General features: G+C 42.0%; 1 protein-coding gene across 1 annotated transcript in view; it reads right to left on the bottom strand.

Annotated features, from left to right (window-relative positions):
* The window catches only part of pxmp2 (peroxisomal membrane protein 2), a 49,569-nt gene that overhangs the window by 16,257 nt on the left and 9,250 nt on the right, over positions 1-24,062 (bottom strand). The window contains exons 2-3 of the mRNA XM_060843944.1: positions 15,317-15,430; positions 150-312 (exon numbers count right to left, since the gene is read on the bottom strand). Of these exons, the coding sequence (XP_060699927.1) occupies positions 150-312; positions 15,317-15,430 (277 nt within the window). The remainder of the gene's footprint in view (positions 1-149; positions 313-15,316; positions 15,431-24,062) is intronic.

Below are 24,062 nucleotides of genomic sequence, written 5' to 3'. Positions count from 1 at the left end.
CCATTTAAAATCTCAGCATTACAAACCTTTTGTCACAGATTTCACAAACCCACCATCTCTTCCTTAACCTCATATTAACTTTCAGTCAGCCACCCATGACAGCTATCCCAGGATAATTGTTTTGGCCTTAAGTGCTCACTAGGACCCACCTCAAGTAGACTGATGACCACAAAAAAAAGAGCAAGGAATACTGGAGCAAACATCAGACGATCCAACAGAAGTCTCTTGATCTGAGAATAGGGAACAGTGGATGGTATCAGTTTATCCATATAGTGGTAAAAATAATGACTCAGTGGACCTGTGAAAACCAACCTGAAAAAGAAAATAAAAGCACAAACCTCTTTTAAGTGAAAGAAAATTATTATTTCAGAATATTTTGCTTCTGATTTGGCTTCAAGAAGTTAGGATAAGCTTTAATTACTGGAATCAATCCACCTGTGGCAAAGATGACATAGCAAAGTTAATAGTTCAAACATCTTTGGTCTGCACAATAGCTTAGCAATGGACTAAGCCAGAGAGAATAAACAGTTACAGAATTAGCTCAGTGTAGCTTCTCAAAAACAAATCTGTTGTGAAGCTCCCCTGTATTTAGCAGAAATAATAACATCAAAAATGTCTGGAAAAAGAGACAAATTAAATTGAAAAATGCTGCAGCTGTGTGATCTAAAACCAGCTCAAAATCAAATAAACTCCCAATTTCAAATAATTTTATCATATTCAGCCCAAGGCAAATTGTCACAAAAAGGAATGAAATTGGTAATATTCAGTTGAAAAGCACATGCTTCTGGCTATGAGTGCTGTTTTGAATCCAAAATGGCAATTCAGGTACATCTCACAATTCTGGTGCTAGCTCAGCTGAATGCAATTTTCCAAACAAACATTCCAGCTAACGCTATTTGTTTCCTTTGTACATTTAGCAGTAGGAATGACTCTCCACCAGCACTATTGGAGAATAGCTTGCAGTTTGGGAGTGAAGTAATCTTGAAGATCAATCTGGGAGTTTGGTGAGTGAGATAATCTTGAAGATCAATCTTTTTCTAAACATTTAGTCTTGTCTTCATTAGCAGTACTTAATTACTTTAGTTTTCCTTGATCCTTTAGTATCCTGCCCACTATTGTTGGCAGGGTCCTCAACTGCATCTGACCTATCACACATGCTTCCGCCTTTGCTCCTTCCCATCACTCACAACAGTGTGATCAGGTCCGCCTTGTCCTCACTTTTCATCCAACCAGCCTCTGCAGTCAAAGGATCATTCTCTGCCATTTCAGACAACTCCAGCAGAATGCCACCACCAAACAAATCTTCCCCTCACTCCTGCATTTCACAGGGATTGTTCCCTCCAGGACACCCTAGTCCATCCCATGACCACCAACACCACCCCTTCTTTCCACAACACCTTCCCATTTAACTGCAGAAGGTGCAACACTTGCACCTTCACCTCCTTCCTGCTCACCATCCAAGGGCCCAAACAGTAATTCCAAGTAAAGTAGCATCTCACCTGCACCACCTCCAATCTTGTGTAGAGTATTCGCTGTACCCAATGTGGCCTACTCTACATTGCAAAAATCAAAAGCAGACTGAGTGACTGCTTTGCAGAACATCCCTAGTCTGTGCACAAGCATGACCCTGATCTTCCCATAGCCGATCATTTCAAGACAGTGTCCTGCTCGTGTGCCCACTTGTCTGTACTCGGCATGCTGCAGTGCTCAAGTGAATCACAGCACAAACTGGAGGAACAATGTGTCATCTTCAGATAAGGGCACTTTCCACCCTTCTGGACTTAATATTGAGTTCAATACCTTTAAATTGTGAACCAACTCCCATTTCCTCCATTTCTTTTAGTTTTACCTGTTACATTCTTTGTTACCATGTCCTCTCTCTCCTCCCCCACCTCAGTAGGACTGCCTTGTCTTTCAAATCTGGCAGTTAGACACACTATTGTTCTAGGTAAAAAACAGATTCTGGATTAGTGGTGCTGGAAGAGCACAGCAGTTCAGGCAGCATCCAAGGAGCAGTAAAATCGACGTTTCGGGCAAAAGCCCTTCATCAAGAATAACTATTGTTCTACCATTCTCAAATTCAGATCACTCAGTTAGAACTACCACTATCTTTTCTCCACCAGCACTCTATACCCCACCACAGCCATGCACCCCCAACCCTCTCCCTATCGCAACTATAGCATAAATGCTACCCCATCCACACTTCACTTCAGCTCTGATGCTTTTGCCCAAAACATTGATTTTACTGGTCCTCGGATGCTGCCTGAACTGCTGTGCTTTTCCAGCACTACTAATCCAGAATCAGGTTTCCAGCATCTGCAGTCATTGTTTTTACCTAGCTCTGATGATGAGTCATCTAGACTCAAAAGATTAGCTTTCTGTCTCTCCGTGAATGTTAACTAACCTATTGTGATCTACAGCATTTATTGTTTTCAGTACAGACTCCAGCATCTGCAGTAATTTGCTCCTACCTAGTTTAAACTGGTGTCTGTTGAACAGCTCTGCACAGCATTTCAGGATTAGAAATTAAGCAGTCCAAGTACAGCTTAACATAGAATGTAACTTGGACTGAGTATGAAGCTGAAAGTTTGGTGAATGAGGGAGTTGGTGAATGAAAGTGCTCCTTTATTTCTCCACCTTTTTTGCAGTCCAGTCTTTGGTTCTTCCTGTGGCACAGTGGAAGAAGCTGGCTGGCAAGTACAGGTTAGTTCTCCTATAATGCCATAGTTGCGTTCCAGCAAAACCATGCTTAATAGAAAATCACTTCATAGAAATAAAGGGATCAATGGGAAAAGTGGGGTTGGGGCAGGCCAGCTTAAAATAATCACTCACGATCACTCAAGAATCACCCAGTCGTCTAACACAAAGTATAGCACAGCCTGAATGAAGGTTGAAATCATATTTATAAACAAAACTGAAGTAAATTTAACACAGTACATTAAAAAAAAGTAAGAAAGCTACTCTCTGTACTGTACCTGTCACAGAAAGCTGCTCTATAGGCAGCTGACATTGGCGCATGTGCAGAATGGCACAAAGACCAACGCTGACACTGCTCATGCGCAGAATGGTGCAGAGATTTTGGCGTGGAGGGCTGGAGTTAAGAATCAAAAAGTGTGGTGCTGGAGAAGCACAGCAGGTCAGGTAGCATCCAAGGAGCAGGAGAGTCGACGTTTCAGGCATAAGCTCTTCATCATTCCTGATGTCCAATACGTTAACTCTCCTGCTCTTCAGATGCTGCCTGAACTGCCATGCTTCTCCAGCACCACACCTTTCAATGAAGACTTTGGCGTGGACATCAGCACAAGCACACAAAGGTGTGAAGACCAACACTGACACCAAGCATGTGCATGGCGGTGCAGACATCGGCGAATGCGCAGAATGGCACAAAATCCTTTTCTCCGAATTGGTCATTAGTATTACAATGAGAATAGGCTATACTTTTGAGGTGGTAAACCTTAGAATTGATCAGCCTTCTTGTAGATAAAACTGGCAAGATATTATTTATTGCCCATCTCTTGCTGTACTGAAGGCATTAGCCATCTCCCTGTGTCTGATGGGTCTGGAGTTACATGATTGAGTTCTGGCTATTTATGCATCTCCAGTTTTCATTGCTCCACTGTTGGTTGTTGTGCCTTTAACTGTATGGGCGCTAAATTATGTATTAGCTCCCTAAATCTCTCTGCATCTATCTGTTGCTTAAAGCTTACAGCTTTGACAACCCTTTATCAACTGGAACTCATTTTTCTCTATCAGGCTTGACTTCGAAGTTTGTTTGATAATCGCATATATGAAGTTCAATGAAAATTTAACTACATTAAGGACATCATATGAATGCAAGTTGATATCTTTTTTTGACAATTAATTCCTCATTCGCAATAAAACTTCCCATGTACACTTGATAAAGTATAAGTACAGATGTTCTCTATTGAAACCCCTGCAGTTCTGATGTTCACAGGAGGTTTCCATTTGTAGTTTTTAATGTTTATTGAACATAAATGTAGGGAGGTTGTGCTTCAGTTATTGAGGGTCTTGGTGAGATTGCATCTGAAGTGCTGTGCACAGTAACTAGGGCAACTAGGGTCAGGCAATGAATACTGGCCCAGCCAATGATGCCCACAACCCACAAATGAATTAAAGAAAGTACTGTTCTCCTGTTTAGAGAAGGATGTAAATACATTGAGAACAATTCAGAGAAGGTTTATATCTGGAATGGACAGGCTATCTTATAAGGAAATTTGGATAGGCTAGACTTGTATCCACTTGTATTTTTAAAAAAAAGTGACAATTTATTTGAAACATAAAATCTTTGGTAGGGGTGGGTGTTTTGGCAGGTTCGGTAAGCACGGGATGTTTCCACTTGTGGGAGAATCTATAACTAGGACTCACCGTGTAAAAAAAATGGGAATTTAAGACAGCGACTAGGTAATTTTTCTACTGAGAATTGCGAATCTTTAGAGCTATATTTCTCAAAAGCCATGTGTTGGATTATTTAATGACAGATGTAGATAATCTCTCGGTAAGCAAGGAGGTGAAAGATTATCGGGGTTTGGTGGAAATATGTATTTGAAGTTGCAGCGCAATTAATTATCATTGTATTGATTGGTTGAGCAGTTCACGGGGTCAGATAGCCCACTCCTACTTCTCATTCAAATGTTTGTGGTTGCTATTAGAAGTGGAAGTGTATATATGAGGACAGGACTGCACACTGTGGCTGAATTTCTGATCGCATATTGGATCCAATAAGCCACCTTAGTGTCATAGAGGTCTACAGCATGAAAACAGGCCTTTCGGCCCAACTTGCCTTTGCCGTCCAGTTTTCACAATTTAAACTAGTGCCATTTCCTGCATTTGGTCCATATCCTATGATATCTATCTTAGCCACGTACCTGTCTAAATGTTTCTTAAATGATGAAAGTGCACTTGCTTCCACCATTACCTCTGGCAGCCCATTCCAGACACTCACCACCCTCTGTGTGGAAAAGAGTGTCCCTCTGGACTGTATGTCCTCCAATCTTAGACTCCCCTATCCTGTCAGCTAAGCTATCTATCTTATCTATGGCTCTCATGATTTTACAGACCTGTATAAGGTCACCCTTCAGTATCCTATGCTCCAGCGATAAAAGTCCCAGCGTATCCAGCCTCTCCTTGTAACTCAAACTGTAGCATCCTAGTAAATCTTCTCTTTCTAGTTTAGTGATATGTTTTCTATAGTAGGGCGATTTTGCTCCAAACCTCCAACTCCTCATGGCTTAAACATGTGTCACCTAAATTTTGTACTGTGTCTGAATGGCAAAAAAATGTGAAGCATATTTAGTTCAGTAGAGTCCCTGGAGCCTATTAGTTTAATCATGGCTGATCTGTGCCGTTGTTCTGCATTAGTTCCAAACCCTGTATAGTACAACCGTTAACCAGCAAAAAAAATTGTCACCTGAGAAAAGTACTGCCAGTGTTGGAAATGGAACAAAACCCAATGTTGGATACCTTTGCTGCTGACTGCACAAGCTTCAAATCCATTCTTGAATCATAGAGTCATACAGCCCTAAGACAGACCCTTAGGCTCAACTTGTCCATGATGACCAGGTTTCCTAAACTGAACGAGTCCCATTTGGTCCATGTCCCTCTAAACCTTGTACCTGTCCGAATGTATTTTAAATGTAATAATTGTACCAACGTATACCACTTCCTCTGGCAGATTGTTCCATAAACACACCACCCTCTGGGTGACAGTTGCCCCTTAAGTCTCATCTAAACGTTTCCCCTCTCACCTTAAAACTAAATCCTCTAGTTTTGGACTCCCCTATCCCGGGGAAATGACCTTTGCAATTTGCCTTATCTGTGTCCCTCTATACTGTCATCCCTCTGTCTCCTACACCTCAGGGGAAAACGTCCCAGCCTCATTATAACTCAAACTCTCCAGTCTCTGCAAAATCCGTGTGAATCATTTTTGCATCCTTTCAAGTTTAATGTCATCCTTCCTGTGTAGGGCAACCAGGATTGTATGCAATACTCCACGACGTCCCAACGCCTGTACTCAATGCTGTGATAATGAAGGTAAGCATGCCAGATGTCTCCTTCACAACTCTGTCTACCTGTGATGCCACTTTCAAGGGACAATGTACCTCGACCCCTAGGTTCTCCTCAGATACTGAAACAGCCCAGGTCTGTGTGCAGCCAGACAAATTGGCAAGTTGACAAATGGTTAATAATCACCCCTCAAAAGTGCCAGACAATAACATCTTCAAAATGGAGATTCTAACCATTTCCCATTGACATTCAATGGCATAGCCATTGCCCCAATATCATCATTGCGATCAGAAACGGAACCGGATCAGCATATAAATTTGAATTCAAAATATGGAGTTGAAAAGCTAGTCAAATGCCAATTAAGTACCCCTCCCATCAATTGTTGTTCAAAACTCATCTAGTTCAGTAATGTCCTTCAGGGACGGCAATCTGCTCATCTTGGTGAAAGGGAGGATTGCAGATGCTGGAGATTAGAGTCAAAATGAACAGCGGGTCGGGCAGCGTCCGAGGATCGGGAGGGTCGACGTTTCAGGCAGGAACCCTTCATCAGGAAGGGCTCCTGCCGAAAACGTTGATTTTCCTGTTCCTCGGATGCTGCCTGACTTGCTGTGCATTTCCAGCACCACTCTAATCTGCTCATTTTATTAGGTCTGGCCTACGTGTGACTCCAAATCCTCAGCAATGTGGTTGACCCTTACCTGTCCTATGGCCAGTTCGGGATGGGTAATAAGTGCTGGCCTAGCCAATGATGTCCACATCCTATGAATGAAACAACAAAAAAAAATTTGGAGAGATGGTGGGCTTAGTAGACTCTACTCAGGAGAGCCAAACTAATGTAGCTTCCAAAACGGGAATGCAGAGGGGAAACCTGACAGGGCTGTGGGGAAGGAACTAGGGAATGCGACTAACTGGACAGTTCTTTTACAGAGTCAACATAAGCACAGTGGACTGAATGGTCTTCTCCTTTATTGTATGATAACAGAGTCACAAGCCTAAAACTTTTCAATTGACATTTTGCATATAGTCGGACTAACAGCAAGATTTGGCCAGACTTAGTGCACCACAGGTACTGCACTACCCTGAGATTTTGCCCATAATATTAAGACTTGGATGAGGCTGTTGTATTTTTTGTTTCTTTGTACCTCCCTACTGCTTCAGTCATAAGGATGTGTGTAAGTTCAGAACACAATCAGGGAGGGATATGTTGTGGTGTATTTTCTTTTGCCTTCCAACAAAGGAAACGGCCTTGCATTGCTGGAAGCTGTGTGCTTTCATGGCGAGAGCTTGTTATTATCAGGTAACCCTGACAAACACAGCTTGCCCTTCTCCTCACCCTTCCTATTCAAATTATGTGAATTTAAGAGTTTCCTGAATTCTACAATTTGTAAAATATTTCTGTTTCCTGTTGCACTGGGTTTAACGAGGCAGCACTTGAAGGTATGTGTTATAATATTAACATATACTCTTCCCATTGTTTATAATGACTGTCGGATGGAGTTGGAAAAATTTGGTCCATGCTGTCACCCACTAGGTTTCTGAGCTTTGGACAGTTTGATGGGGCACAGTGATCACATGGTTATGAGACCTGTTCAAGTTTTAAGCCTATTTGTTATTTTATCATAGTGTTTGCAAACAGTTTTCATCATCCTTTCCTAAATACCTTTCTGCTGTTCCCTATCTCACTCGCTTTCCCCAAGTTCCAATTCAGCCCACTCCAATACCTGTGAGTGTTATGCAGTTAATCTCGCACATGCTTCTTGCCAGTGATGTATCAGTCACAGCAGCTCATCTTCCCCTCCCTTACATTGCACTCCTCCATCCTGGCCTCAGCTGATTTAAATCATTAGCCATCTCTTTGTCATTTCCACAATTGATTATCCCAACGCTGCCTTAACATGACTGCCACTCCTCTGTAAAATCACAGTCATCCAAAATATTGCATGTTTTCTAATTCTCAACAAGTTCTGTTCACTCATGTCTCCTACATTGGCTCCTGGTCCAGCAATGTGTCTCTAATTTAAAATTTTCTTCTCTCATCTCAGTCCCTTTGCACCCCCCCTTATCTCGATAACTCTCATCCTGTCCCTGGAATGTACTAATCAGGCCTCTTTCGTGTTCCTGATTTCCATCACCCCAATGTTGATAGCCAGGCCTTCAGTTACCTTAAATTTTGGATTAGGTGAAAGTGAGGACTGCAGATGCTGGAGATCAGGGTCGAGAGTGTGGTGGTGGAAAAGCACAGCAGGTCAGGCAGCAACCAAGGATTCTAGATTACCCTCCCTATTCTACGTCCACATCCAGATCATTTATAAAAATGACAAACAGCAGTGGCCCCAAAACAGATCCTTGCAGCACATCACTGGTAACTGAGCTCCTGGATGAACATTTCCCATCAACCTCTGTCTTCTTTCAGCTAGCCAATTTCTGATCCAAACTGCCAAATCACCTTCACTCCCAATACTCTGTATTTTGTGCAATAGCCTATCGTGTGGAAACTTATCAAACGACTTACTGAAGTCCATATACACCACATCAACCGCTTTACCTATATCCACTTGTTTGTCACCTTCTCAAATAACTCAATAAGGTTAGTGAGGCACAGCCTACCCTTCACAAAACCATGCTGACTATCCGTAATCAAATTATTCCTTTTTAGAAGATTATAAATCCTATCTCTTGTAACCTTTTCCAACACCTTCCTTACAATCAAAGTAAGGCTCACTGCCCTATAATTACCAGGGTTGTCTGGACTCCCCTTCTTAAATAAGGCAACAGCATTTGCTATCCTCCAGTCTTTGGTTAAAGTGCTGGCCTTGGTTCTGGGCTCACTCAGCAAGTTCCTCAAATTTAACTTCCTCACCAATCATAGAGTGATTCTATAGTGTGGGCGTAGGCCATTCAGCCCATTGTGTTCACACCAACCCCCCGAAGAGCATCCCACCCACGCCCCACCCCCAACCTTATCCCTGTTGTGGTTCTGTTCGCCAAGCTGGAAGTTTTTGTTGCAAACGTTTCGTCCCCTGGCTAGGAGACATCATCAGTGCTCTGGAGCCTCCTGCGAAGCGCTTCTTTGATGTTTCTTCCGGTATTTATAGTGGTCTGTCCTTGCTGCTTCCGGGTGTCAGTTTCAGCTGTCCGCTGTAGTGGTTGGTATATTGGGTCCAGGTCGATGTGTTTGTTTATGGAGTCTGTGGATGAATGCCATGCCTCTAGGAATTCCCTGGCTGTTCTCTATCTGGCTCGCCCTATGATAGTAGTGTTTACCCAGTCGAATTCATGTTGCTTGTTGTCTGAGTGTGTGGCTACTAGGGATAGCTGGTCGTGTCGTTTCATGGCTAGTTGATGTTCATGTATGCGGATTGTTAGCTGTCTTCCTGTTTGTCCTATATAGTGTTTTGTGCAGTCCTTGCATGGTATTTTGTAAACTACATTAGTTTTGCTCATGTTAGGTATTGGCTTCTTTGTTCTAGTAAGTTGTTGTCTGAGCGTGGCTGTTGGTTTGTGTGCCGTTATGAGTCCTAAGGGTCGCAGTAGTCTGGCTGTCAGTTCTGAAATGCTCCTGATGTATGGTAGTGTGGCTAGTCCTTTTGGTTGTGGCATGTCCTCGTTCCGTGGTCTATCTCTTAGGCACCTGTTGATAAAGTTGCGCGGGTATCCGTTTTTGGCGAATACCTAGTATAGGTGTTCCTCTTCCTCTTTTCGCAGTTCTGGTGTACTGCAGTGTGTTGTAGCTCTTTTGAATAGTGTCCTGATGCAGCTTCGTTTGTGTGTGTTGGGGTGGTTACTTTCATAGTTTAGGACTTGGTCTGTGTGTGTTGTTTTCCTGTGTACCCTTGTGGTGAATTCTCTGTCGGTGTTCTCTGTACTATCACGTCTAGGAATGGGAGTTGGCTATCCTTTTCTTCTTCTCTCGTGAATCGGATTCCTGTGAGTGTGGCGTTGATGATCCGGTGTGTTTTTTCTATTTCCGTGTTTTTGATGATTACAAACGTGTCATTGACATATCTGACCCAGACAGAGAACAGCCAGGGAATTCCTAGAGGCATGGCATTCATCCACAGACTCCATCAACAAACACATCGACCTGGACCCAATATACCAACCACTACAGCGGACAGCTGAAACTGACACCCAGAAGCGGCAAGGACAGACCACTATAAATACCGGAAGAAACATCAAAGAAGCGCTTCGCAGGAGGCTCCAGAGCACTGATGATGTCTCCTAGCCAGGGGACGAAACGTTTGCAACAAAAACTTCCAGCTCGGCGAACAGAACCACAACAACGAGCACCCGAGCTACAAATCTTCGCACAAACCTTGAACCTTATCCCTGTCACCCTGCATTTCCAATGGCTAACCCACATAGACTGCATATCCTTTGGATGCTTTGGGCAATTTAGCATGGCTAATCCACCCAACCTGCACTTCTTTGGACTGCAGGAGGAAACCCACGCAGACACGGGGAGAACATGCAAATTCTGCCCAGAAGGACACCTGGTGGTAAAATAGAACTGGCACTGTGAGGCAACAGTGCTAACCACTGGACAACTGTGCCACCCTTCGCTGGAGGAAGATCAACATCTCTACTTCTCCATCAGATTTTGAAAACTATTTTCAGACAAATGAGCCACTGAGGAAAGGCTGAGGCACTTGTGGCTGTTCTCATTGGAGAAAAGAAGGTTTAGGGGTGACTTAATAGAGGTGTACAAGATGATTAGGGGTTTAGATAGGGTTGACCATGAGAACCTTTTTCCACGATGGAGTCAGATATTGCGAGGGGGCAAAGCTTTAAATTAAGGGGTGGTAGATATAGGACAGACGTTAGGGGTAGATTCTTTAGTCAGCGAGTCGTGAGTTCATGGAATCCCCTGCCAGTAGCAGTGGTGGACTCTCCCTCTTTATCGGCATTTAAACGGGCATTGGATAGGCATATGGAGGAAAGTGGGCTAGTGCAGGTTAGGTGGGCTTGGATCGGCGCAACATTGAGGGCCGAAGGGCCTGTACTGCGTTGTATTTTTCTATGTTCTATGTAACCTCAGAACAGCATGGACATTGAAGCACATGCACAGAACGAAGCACGCGAACTGATTCCCACTGGAATTGTGCTATTGCTAATGGAGGTAAGTGTTCTTGAGAATCATGTTTAACAAATTCATTGGACTTCCCTGAAGAATCATGTACTGTAAATAAAGGGGAACAGTGGATATATTATACTTTGATTTCCAAATACCGTATAGACCTATACTCTCTGGAGATTAGGAGAATGAGATGAGATTTACGTGAGGTATATAAGATGCTAAAAAGCATTGACCAAGTAGACATAGAAAGGTTGTTTCCTCATGTGGGGCAATCTGGAACAAGAAGTCATAGTTTTGGGATAAAGGATATCATGTTTAAAATGGAAATGAGAAGAAATTACATCAAAGCATCATGAATTTGTGTAACTCATTACCCCAAAGGTGTGGTAGATGTTTGTACACTGAGCAAATTTAATGAGGAGATTGACAGATTTTTCCTTACTGAAGGATTGAAGGGTTATAGAAACAAGGTAGGAAAGTGGTGTTAAGGTTGAGATGAGGTCAGCTATGAACGGTGAAACATGGAAGGGCCATGAATTGCCAACTTCTGTTTCTCATTGTTATGTTCTTATGATAAGGTGTCACAAAGTTTATTGCAGAAAATAAAAGCTGATGCTGTTGGGGTTACATATTGGCAGCTCATTCCATATACGCATCACCCTCTGTGTGAGAAAGTTGCCCTTTGGTCCCTTTGAAGTTTTGCCTCTCCCACCCTTAACCTACGCTCTCTAGTTCTGGACTCTCCCACCCAGGGAAAAGGCCTTGTATATTTACCCCTCATGATTTTATACTCCTCTATCAGGTCACCCCTCAGCCTCCGACGCTCCAGGGAAAACAGCCCTGGCCTATTTAATCTCTCCCTATAGCTCAAATCTTCCAATTTTGGCAACATCCTTGTAAATCTTTTCTGAACCCTTGCGGGTTTCGCAACATCTTTCCAACAGAAGGGAGACCAGAATTGCAAGCAATATTCCAAATGTGGCCTAGCCAATGTCCTGTACAGGTGCAACATGACCTTCCAACTTCTGTACTCAATACTCTAACTAATAAAGGAAAGCATACCAAACACTTTCTTCACTATCCTATCTACTTGCGACTCTACTTGCAAGGAGCTATGAACCTACACTCCAAGGTGTCTTTGTTCCCAAAATGCAGTACTTCACATTTATCTAAATTAAACTCCGTCTGCCACTCCTCAACCCATTGGCCCATCTGATCAAGATCCCACTGTAATCTGAGGTAACCCTCTTCGCTGTCCACTACACCTCCAATTTTGGTGTCATCTGCAAACTGACTAACTATACCACTTATGCTCACATCCAAATCATTGATATAAATGATGAAAAGTTGTAGAGCCAACACCAATCCTTGTGGCACTTGACTGGTCCAAGGCCTCCAGCCTGAAAAACAACCCTCCACTATTACCCTCTGTTTTCTACCTTTGAGCCAGTTCATTATCCAAATGGTTAGATGCCCTGTATTCCATGAGATCTAACCTTGCAAACCAGAATCCTATGGGAAACCTAGTCGAATGCCATACTGAAGTCCATATAGATCACGTCCACACTCTGCCCTCATCAATCCTCTTTGTTCCTTCTTCCAAAAACTCAGTCAAGTTTGTGAGACATGATTTCCCATGCACGAAGCCATGTTGACTATCCCTAATCAGTTCTTGCCTTTCCAAATACATGTACACCCTCCCCCTCAGGATTTCCTCCAACAACTTGCCCACCACCAACTTCAGGCTCACTGGTCTATAGTTCCTTGGCTTGTCCTTACCACCTTTCTTAAAATTAGTGGCACCACATTAGCCAACCTCCAGTCCTCCTGCACCTCACCTGTGACTATCAAAATTACAAAAATTTCAGCAAGGAACCCATCAATCACTACCCTAGCTTCCCACAGAGTTCTAGGGTACACCTGATCAGGTCCTGAGGATTTATCCACTTTTTTGTGTTTCAAGACTTCCTCCTCTGTAATATGGGCCTAGAGTTAATCCATCTACCTGACTGTATCTGCAGCTTTTCTCTCTTCGTATAACTGCCATCCAACGTACCTTCTAGCAATTCCTACTTGCAACCAACTGAAGCTCCAAATGATCCATGCAATCTGATAGGACTCGCAATCAAAGATACTTCCTGCAAACATAATCATCAGTAACATGGAAACTCTCCCTAAACTTACACATCCGACAGGAAGATTACATCACTCTACTAATGGCCATCTTTGCTCCTTCACAATCTACAGACCCAGAAAATATCCCCATCTTATTGCTCTAAAAATAAACTGCTCCAAGCTAACTTAATACTTATGGCTTATATTTTTAAACTTTAATCATGAGACAGATCTCAGTAAAACATGTAATCAAGAAAGAACTCATTGTACTCACAATTGTAGAATTACAGCAAGGCTACTCTCAAACGCTGCACACTTATCAGTTCCTGTGCTGTGAGCTCTCCCACAAGGTTCCTCCAAGGTCAGCTGTGAATTTCAGTGTTTGTTCATTTTTCGTGGATGCACTCTGAGACACTTGAATTCAAATAGCTAAGGCAGTAACTGGGCAGATTCACTGCTGTGTCAGACAGCAGAATAGGTTTCTTTCTCTGACCATGTGGCCACTGCCTTTGTCTGTCTTCCTCCTTTTTAAAGTGCTATTGTTTTGATCTTTTGTTCCCCAAAGTTCCAAAACAATGCAACAATATATAAAACAGTAATTGCTGGTCCTGGAATTCGAGGAAATCACCTCCAATGCCTAAAATACTTCAAAACAGGTGCAGTTCTTATAACCACAATTTTTTCCCGTCCTCCATCTTGGATTCCCAGAATCAATATGTCTCACTAGGAAAATGGGTAGGACTCCCTGATCTGGGCACATTTAGATGCCAAAACAACATCCAGTGTAAGATAAGACATAAATAATAAATATACATCAAATGCCAAGATTTCACTACTTCAGAAGACAGATGAGAATTCCCAGCCTCAGATCTGTTGTCGTTGCAACATTATTTACATGTCTGGTTTAATTCTATTTCTGGTCAATGGTAAACCCAGAATATTAAAGGATAATCAATGGTAATACGATTCAACGCCAAAGGATTATGGTTAGATTCTCTCTTGCTGGTGATGGTTATTACATGGCTTTGTGTGACATGCATGTTGTTTTGGATATGTTTTCACAAGAGCATAAGTTGTTGGTAAGGAGGAACAGTGTGATATATTGGACAGTAGCTTATAACACCTGATTAGCCTGGCCTCTCTGCACAAATCATATTAATCTTCCTTTTTTATCTATTAATAGCACAGGTGTGAGTAAACTCTGAGTTCTCTAATCACTGGTGATTAATGTATTAAATTGAAAGAAACGCACTTGGAACAATGTGTAACAGGGCATAAAATGGCAGATTATTTCCAATAATTAAGGGGTCTATAATGAGAGATGATGAGTGCAAAATTAAAAGCAAAAAATATAGAATAAAGCAAGAGGAGCTGTAGAATTCACTTCCAGGTTTAATGGTTACAGCAACAACTATGTCAACATTACTAAATAATTTGATGAAGAAAATGTGACAAGGATTATAGGAAGAGAGCAAGCAAATGTGGTTTAGACTATTTTCTCACACAGGAGAAAAAGCATCATCAACTGGTGGAATCCAATGGTCTGTTCTGTGTTGAAAGTTCTGCTTATGCATTTCTCAGTTGTGCAATACAAGAAATAGGAAACAAATGTGTTAATTTAAAGAATAGAACCAATTATACAATTTTTATAACACATTAAACTCCACATACTTCAAGGCATTTCCTACTACCTATAAGCTCGTCATTTAGTTGTGTTTTCATTTAATATTACTTAAACTATGATTGATTCACAGTAGCATTGGCTGCACATGTTGGAACACAAACATTTTTTCTGCCATCTGACCTATTTCATCTTACAGTCACCTCGAAACTACCTGAAAATGGACAATAAAATGAGGAAAATCTTAATCCTCAAATTTCTTAAATTATTCAAATAAATTAGCATCAAAGACAGGTCACAGAATCAAAATAATCACTTATTCACATCGAATAACTATCAAAGCACTGGTGACATGCTGTCACAGTGGGCAAATACAAAAGGTATGTAATACTATTGCACTATTTGATCAGCAAATTCAACTACTCCACTTAAATACAGAATTAAAAACAAAATACCATTGGTAGACCAGTTCTTCTTACCCAAATATTCCAAATCTGACTGGACCATTAAAGGTGAGAGCCTTCACGTTTGGGCCCTTGCCTCGTTGCTCCATAATTTGAGATAAAACATTTCCAAGTCCTGACAGAATACCACTGTGAGCAAAAGGAAAAATGTTAATTTAGATTAGATTCCTTACAGTGTGGAAACAGGCTCCTCAACTCAACAAGTCCACACCGACCCTCCAAAGAGTAACCCACCCGGACCCATTTCTCTCTGACTAATGCAGGAGCAGGTCAGGCAGCATCCAAGGAGCAGGAGAATCGATGTTTCGAGCATGAGCCCTTCATCAGGATTCCTCAAAGATTCCTGAAGAAGGGCTCATGCCCAAAATGTCGATTCTCCTGCTCCTTGGATGCTGCCTGACCTGCTGCGCTTTTCCACCAACACATTTTCAGCTCTGATCTCCAACATCTGCAAGTCCTCACTTTCTCCTAGAAGATTTTAACCTACTGCGAATCCTCTTACAAGGATGCCTTCCTTGAAGAAGCTTTCTTCCTCCCTCTACATTCCTGAAGAAGGGCTCATGGTCGAAACATCGATTCTCCTGCTCCTTGGATGCTGCCTGACCTGCTGCGCTTTTACAGCAACACATTTTCAGCTCTGACTAATGCACCCAACACTATGGGCTTCTGAAGCCAATTCCCCTTTCTAACATTAGGAGAATCGAGGCAAGCTAAATTGTAAAATAGGTGAATACAAACAGGACCAAGAGTACATTTTTCATTTTCGAATTTACTGAAGTGAAGGTGTAGTAATTATGTTGAAATATTCATTGAATCATAGAATCCCTTCAGTGAGGAAGCAGGCCACTCAGCCCATCAAGTTCACACTGACCCTCTGAAGCGACCCACTCAGACCCCAACCCCACTTCCCCCCCATCCCACTCTATCCCATGGCTAATGCACCTAGCCGGACATCCCTGGACACTATGGGGAATTTAACATAGCCAATCCTTATAACATCTATGTCTTTGGACTATCTCTCCACCCTTCAGGCACTCTGCCTGTATTCCTGATGAAGGGCTTTTGCCCGAAACGTCAATTTTACTGCTTCTCGGTTGCTGCTTGACCTGCTGTGTTTTTCTAGCACCACTAATCTAGAATCTGGTTTCCAGCATCTGCAGTCATTGTTTTTACCTCTGTGGGAGGAAACCAGAGCACCTGAAGGAAACCCACGCAGAGACAGAGAGAACATGTAAAATCCAAGACTGGAATCAAACCCAGGTCCAGAGCACTGTGAGGCAGCAGTGCTAACCACTGAGCTACTGTGCCACCCCAAAATCCTGGTTGGTCTGTATCTTAATTCCATCTACCTGCCTTGGTTCCTTAATACCTTTGCCCAACAAAAGATTATCCTTTTCAATTTCAAAATTGTCAGTTGACAATAGTTTTAATAAATGATTTGTCAGAAAGTGTTCCAGATTTTCACATGCTTTGTTTGAAGAAATGTACTTCAGCATCATCCTAAATGATTTTGTTCTAATTTTAAGTCTATGCCCTGAACTCCTCCCTTCACAATTCTAGAACTCCCTTATCTCAGTAAACACTGTCTCAGCATCACCTTACATATTCATTGCATAGACCACACTGTATTCCAAAGAGTTCTCAAAACTTAACTATTTCAACCACTGTGCAGCAAAGATTCAATAGAATGATACAACATTCAAGGCCAAAAGCCCCTTCCTCAAGTATAGTGCCCAAAAACTGAACACAATGGGTTGGATTTTGTGAGGATTGACAATCTCAAAAAAGATTACCATTCTGCCCCTTGCTTTTATGGATGGAGAAAGCTCCACATGTCTGACAGGATGTTCCAATCAAGCCTTCTTTAGAAATAGGGAGCCATACTTCTTTTCTGACAGCTCTTTTTCGTTTCAAGCTGATGGGATAAGGCAAACCGCGCCTCCATTTCACAGCAGTGAAATCCAGAATTCTAAAATGTAAAGGTCCAGAATCACAGCCACTTTGACAGCTGCTATCAAATAGTAAGTACATAAGATGACTGAGAGATTAGGGTACAGAACCAAATAGATTTGCTTTTAAGGGGGGAAGAAAAGGGGGGCAAAATGTCTGGTAAGCAGGGATAGGGTACCAGATGGGGAGAATACCAAAAAGATAGGGCTACAGGTGCTGGATGTCTGATGGGTAGGGGTGGGTTGCCATGTCAGTAGGATGGCAAGTGAGTAGAATAGCACTGCAAGGTGACAAGGGATCAGTTCAATGATGCAGAGTTTAAGATAAATGGAGGGCAGGTGGTGTGGCGGTGATGGTGGGAGACATTACCTGGAGTGCAAGAGAGGGTGCATCTTAGGTCTGGGTTGTGTTCCCTTGAATTTTCTTACCAGCTGTGCATATAGAGTCAGAGATATACAGTACGGAAACAGACCCTTCGGTCCAACTTGTCCATGCTGACCAGATATCCCAACACAATCTCGTCCCACCAGCTAGCACCCACACCGTATCCCTCCAAACCCTTCCTATTCATATACCCATTCAGATGCCTTTTAAATGTTGCAATTCTACTAGCCTTCACCATTCCTCTGGCAGCTCATTCCATATACATATCAGCCTCCGTGTGAAAAAGTTGCCCATAGGTCTCTTTTATATCTTTCCCCTGTCACCCTATACCTATGCCCTCTAGTTCTGGAATCCCCACCCTAGGGAAAGACTTTGTCTGTTTATCCTATCCATGCCCCTCATGATTTTATAAACCTCTATAAGGTCACCCCTCAGCCTCCAACGCTCCAGGGAAAACAGCCCCAGCATGTTCAACCTCTCCCTATAGTTCAAATCCTCCAATCCTGGCAACATCCTTGTAAATCTTTTCTGAATCCTTTCAAGTTTCACAACATCTTTGCTATAGGAAGGAGACCAGAATTGCAAGCAATATTCCAACAGTGGCATAACTATGTCCTGTATAGCCGCAACATGACCTCCCAACTCCTGTACTCAAAACTCTGACCAATAAAGGAAAGCATACCAAATGCCTTCTTCACTATCCTACCAACTTACGACTCCAAGGTCTCTTTGTTCAGCAGCACTCCCAAGACCTTACCATTAAGTGTATAAGTCCTGCTAAAATTTGCTTTCCCAAAATGCAGCACCTCACATTTATCTGAATTAAACTTTGTCTGCCACTTCTCAGCCCATTGGCCCATCTGATCAAGATCCCATTGCAATCAGAGATAACCTTCTTCGCTGTCCACAACACCTCCAATTTTGGTGTCATATCTCTGAAATCTGAGCAAGGTAGCAACTTCCAGAACCAGAAGTCAATGCTGTGATCAGAATGCCGACAATAATCATAGTGCATGGAACATCAGTGAGGTGGGATGTGAATCAGGATAGGCAGATGAGGAGAGGATTTCTATCCTGAGTGGAGGGTGTTGTCAGGTCCTAGTGGCAGTAAGGGTTGCCAGGATGTGTGTGTATGCACCCGGGTAGGAGGTAGGTTAGGGGTGAGAGAAGAAAGTATGGTGTCTGTTCAATAGATTATGTAATTAAGTCATAGAGATATACAGCATGAAACAGTCCCTTCAATCCAATTCATCCATGCTGACCAGATATCCTACATAAATCTAGTCAGCATTTGGCCCATATCTCTCCAAACCCTTCCTATTAATTTACCCATCCAGATGCCTTTTAAATGTTGTAACTGCACCAGTCTCCACCACTTCCTCTGGCAGCTCATTCCATACACGCACCACTCTGCATGAAGAAGTTGCCCCTTAGATCCCTTTTCCCCTCTCACCCTAAACCCATGCCCTCTACTTCTGGACTCCCAAACCAGGGAAAGGACCTTACCTATTTACCTTATCCATGCTCCTCTATAAGGTCACCCCTCAGCCTCCAACGGTCCAGGGAGAATAGCTCCAGCCTCTCTATATAGCTTAAACTTTCCAACCCTGGCAATATTCTCATAAATCTTTTCTGAACCCTTTCTAGTTTCACAACATCCTTCCTGTAGGAGGGAGAACAGAATTGCATCCAAAAGTGGCTGAACCAATGTCCTGGACACCTACAACATGACCTCCCAGCTCCAATAAATAGTTTATCTTTTTCTGCATAATTATTTACTTGATTTCATCGACACCTTTCAGGTTTTCTGATCTAAAATAGAGAGTCTTGGAGGATTCCAAGAGTAGAGGAATTACCCAGTGGTATCTTCAATTTTCTGGGGAATTCTTTGGAGTGTGTTACAGAGGGGATTTACATTACAACTGTTTTGACCGTTTGGGCCAATACTTCCCAAACCCTTCTGAGTTACCAAACATTCCAACAGTGTTTTAAATTTATTTTGTGTACCAGTTTTTAGCTATTGCTGCTCTTGAACTCCAAAACCTCTCTTTTCTGATCCACAGTTTAGAACACAATAACATAAATAATGGGAGCAGGAGTATGCCATCTGACCGATCGAGCCTGCTCCACCATTCAATAAGGTCATAGCTGGTCTTTTCATGGACTCAGCTCCACTTACCCAACTCGCTCATCATAACCGTCAATTTCTTTCCTGTTTAAAAATCTACCTTTGCCTAAAAACATTCAACGGGGTAGCTTCAACTGCTTCACTGGGCAGAGAATTCCAGATTTATAACCCTTTGGGTGAAGAAGTTCCTCCTCCAATCAATTCTAAATCTACTCCCCCTTAGTTTGAGGCTATGCCTCTTAGTTCTAGTTTCAGCTGCTAGTGGAAACAATCTCCCTGCTTCTATCTTATCTATTCCCTTCATAATTTTGTGTAGTTTTCAAAGATTGTCCCTCATTCTTCTAAATTCTAATGAATATTGTCCCAGTCTACTCAATCTCTCCTCATAAGCTAACCCTCTCAATTCCAATTTAGTGAACCTCCTCTGCACCCCCTCCGATGCCAATACATCTTCTCAAGTATGAAGATCAAAACTGTACACAGTACTCCATGTGTGGCCTCACCATCACCCGAAAAAGCTGCAGTGTAACCTCCTTGTTTTTAAACTCCATCCCTCTAGCAGTGAAGGACAATATTCCATTTGCCTTCTTAATTGCCTGTTATACCTGCAAACCAACTTTTTTATGATTCATGCACAAGGACACCAGGTCTCTCTGCACAGCAGCATGCTGCATTTTTCAGCATTTAAATAATAGTCCACTTTGCTGTTATTCTGATCAAAATGGATGATAGTGTCATCTGCAAACTTTGACACATTGTACATGGTCCCCAACTCTAAATCATCCATGTAAATCGTAAATAATTGCAGTCCCAATACTGATCTGTGAGGCACACCACTCGCCACAGCTCACCAACTAGAAAAACATCCATTTATCCCTGCTCTTTGTTTCTAGCTTCACACCGTTTAAACATATACTTATCATTGATTGGGGTTGTTAACCTGGACCAATCAGGAAAGCCCTGGCTGATGATTAGAATCAGAAGATTAGACTGTCTTAGTTCAGATTCCAAACTGGCTTGCTGCAGCCAGTGTAATGTGCACAAGTAAATAAAATGGTGATTTAGTGACGGGGTATTGGCTTTTATCAATCTTTCTTGATATAAAGTGGCCGATCTCATATTGGCACCTCTGTCATAATAGTGTTCACTCACATAAACTATCAATGAAAGTCTCACCTTCTCATCCTCAGCCTTCACCTGAGGCATGGTGACTCGCAAGTTAAGCTCACCACCAAATCATCCCTAAGGCGGGAGCAGCTCCACAGTCCTCTGGAACTATGGTGAATTTACAATAATATCCGTGTCTAACTTGCTGTTCCCACCTAGACTGTTCATCATTTTTTTTATTTTAAGGTGTCAACTTCAGTGATGGCACAATCACCTTTAAGTAAGAATATTATGAGTTAAGCCCCACTTTAGAGTTTTTATTATAAAATTGTAGATGCTCCTAAGGAATTCAGTTCATATGATGAAATATCAATTCTCTCAGGCATTATAAAAAAGATCCTGAGGCACTATCTGAAGCAGGGTGGGTGAGTTCTTAAAGTTGTATTTACCTCAATGAACATCACCAAATCATCATCTCATTGCAGTTTGTGAAACTTTGCACGGATTCACTTCATTACAACGGTTCCTACATTGCAACAATGAATGCTTTACAAGTACTTCATTGATTGTCATGCACTTTGAGATATTCTGGGAAAACACAAAGTAATACATAAATGCAAGTTCAATAAAATTTAGGAATGTATTACTGTCATGAAATTAATAATGAATGAATAGGCTGCGATTGCAATAGGATAGATGTTCTACTGGACTATATATAAACTCATTCACTCTTTCCTCTGCTAGATTAGTCATGTTGTACTTGACCAAGAAGGTAGGATATACAAAACCTTCACTCATCTAATCTTTTCAATATTTGATGCACCCAGATTCAAGACTGGAGAGAGGTCTTTCTGCAAATATATCCTCAGAATATACTGAGTGGGAGACAAAAAAGGATGTCAACGCTGACCTTTAGTCATTGTGATCCATCGCAGAGTTAATACTTGAAGTTAATAACTAGAGTGACCTTGACACTAAACAAAGGCTGAAAGCCCTGCTTTCTTGTGCAATATTGATAGCTTTACTTTACTTCTACAAACTTTGTCAGTAACTCTGTAGGTAAATAATTAATTATAGCGATAGTAATCTGTGTCCTGGAGAGTAAGTTCATAATAAAATAAGTTGTTTCATTGGAATTCAAATACTTTCTCCTCTATTGCTGTTGAATAGGAGATAGAACATAGGAATAGAACTTTTCCCAATTCATTCACAGATATCGACACTTTAGCATGTATTGCCCCCCCTAACTGCATTTGAGAGGTGGTAAGTTGCCTCCTGCAATCACTGCATGTCATGTAGTGAAATTACCTTTTTAAAAAAATATAGTTTTACTGAAAAAATATATTTTTTAATATTACAACAAATACAAAACAATATTATACAATTCAAAACAGTACAAAACAACACAAGTACAAAAAGTTAAAAAAACCCACCCTCATGTACAATATAGAAAAATACAGAATAAAGAAAACCCAACTAACTATTAAACTAAATAAACAATAACCAACAAACTAATGAATAGTAACACTCAATTCAGCCAAATAAGACACTCATACATTCACAGTTCCTCCTTCCCAGATACTGGACTCATAAAACACAATCTCTACTGCTATATAAAAGCCCTTGTTAGTGTGGTAGATAAATCTGTGTCCAGGTATTCCAAAAGGGGCTGCGATGTCATATAAAAATTCTCAGTTTTGTGGTGTACCATACTGAGAAAATACAAGGGAACATGCTCCATAACAACCTTCCACCAACCCGACAGGCCCGGGGAGGTTTTCAGATACACAACCTAGCAAGATATTCTTTCTTGCGGAAAAAGTGAGAATATTGAAAAGTTTTTTCTTATGCACATCTGCAGGGAACACACTGGGCAGGCCCAGAAGAAGAGAGATGGGGTCCTTCTCCACCCTTACACCCAAAATCCTCTCAAGCTAGTAAGGAGGCACCTTGCTGGGAGGTTTCGATGTCTAACCATATTGAAACAGGGTTCCCCAAGAGCCCAATCACTCATGTAAGATAAAAGTGAGCTTGTTTGGTAGCTTTTAATGTCTGAGAGATCCACTTCCCCTAATCTGTGAGGCAGTTGCAGTTTAGGGGTTGCTTACGATGCCAAATAAATGAGCTGAACCAGCCATTTAATCTCCTGAATATTCGCTTATTGAAAATCAGAGGGAGCATCCATATAGAGTACAGCAAACAGGGGAGAATATTCATCTTAATAAGCACGATCAAATGTTGTCAAGTAATTGAACAAAATTGGCTTTGAACAGCCAATCCAGTAATAAATATGCCCAAATACACAATCCCCCCCCACCCCCCACCCCGTGACAACCGAAATGGAAATCGATATTCGTCCTCAAGATCTTTCGTAAGACCACCCATAGGCATAGCCTCTGATTTTGCAAAATTAATTTTTTACCCAAAACGGCGCCAAACTTGCAGATGCATTGTATCAGGCGAGGCACTGGAACTGATGGATTTGAAAAAAAAATTAGGACATCGTCTGCATACAACAAAATCTTTTGTAATTTTGACCCCACTTCTGGAGCTGATATATTAGGATCTCTACAAATGGCCCTCGTCAATGGTTCAATCACCAACGTAAAAGGCAGTGACGAGAGGGGACAGCCCTGCCGACTTCCCCTAGGAACATTAAAATTACTTGATCATACCCCATTGTTGATGACTGCAGCAAGAGGACCACTGCAGAGAACCAACTTATACACTTCGCCCAAAACATACCACTCCAGAGTATAGAAATGGTGTGGCCACTCAACTCGGTCAAATGCCTTCTCTGTAGCTAGAGAAATCACCAATCTCTGTATTGACTGTTGTCAGCATGCTTGAATTACACTAAGCAGCCTCCTAACATTATTGGAGGATCTGTGGCCCTTTATGAAGTCTGTCTGATCCTCTTTAACACAGTCTCCAGCCTTAATGCAAGAGTCTTAGAGGAGGATTTTAAAGTCCACTTTTAGGAGTGAAATAGGCTTGTATGGAGCACAGGCCTCCAGGTCCTTCCCTTTTTTAAGAATAAGTGAAATATTGGCCTCTCTCAGAGATTAGAATAGATTCAGTTCCCTACAGTGTAGAAACAGGCCCTTCGGCCCAACAAGTCCACACAGACCCTCCGAAGAGTAACCTACCCCCCCCCCCCCCCCCCCCCCCGCTGACTAATGCGCCTAACAA

The sequence above is a fragment of the Hemiscyllium ocellatum genome, chromosome 24, assembly GCF_020745735.1.
Source record: "Hemiscyllium ocellatum isolate sHemOce1 chromosome 24, sHemOce1.pat.X.cur, whole genome shotgun sequence".
Taxonomy (NCBI): domain Eukaryota; kingdom Metazoa; phylum Chordata; class Chondrichthyes; order Orectolobiformes; family Hemiscylliidae; genus Hemiscyllium; species Hemiscyllium ocellatum.
Note: the sequence above shows the minus strand (reverse complement) of the source record. Positions and strands in the feature narration are given on the sequence as shown.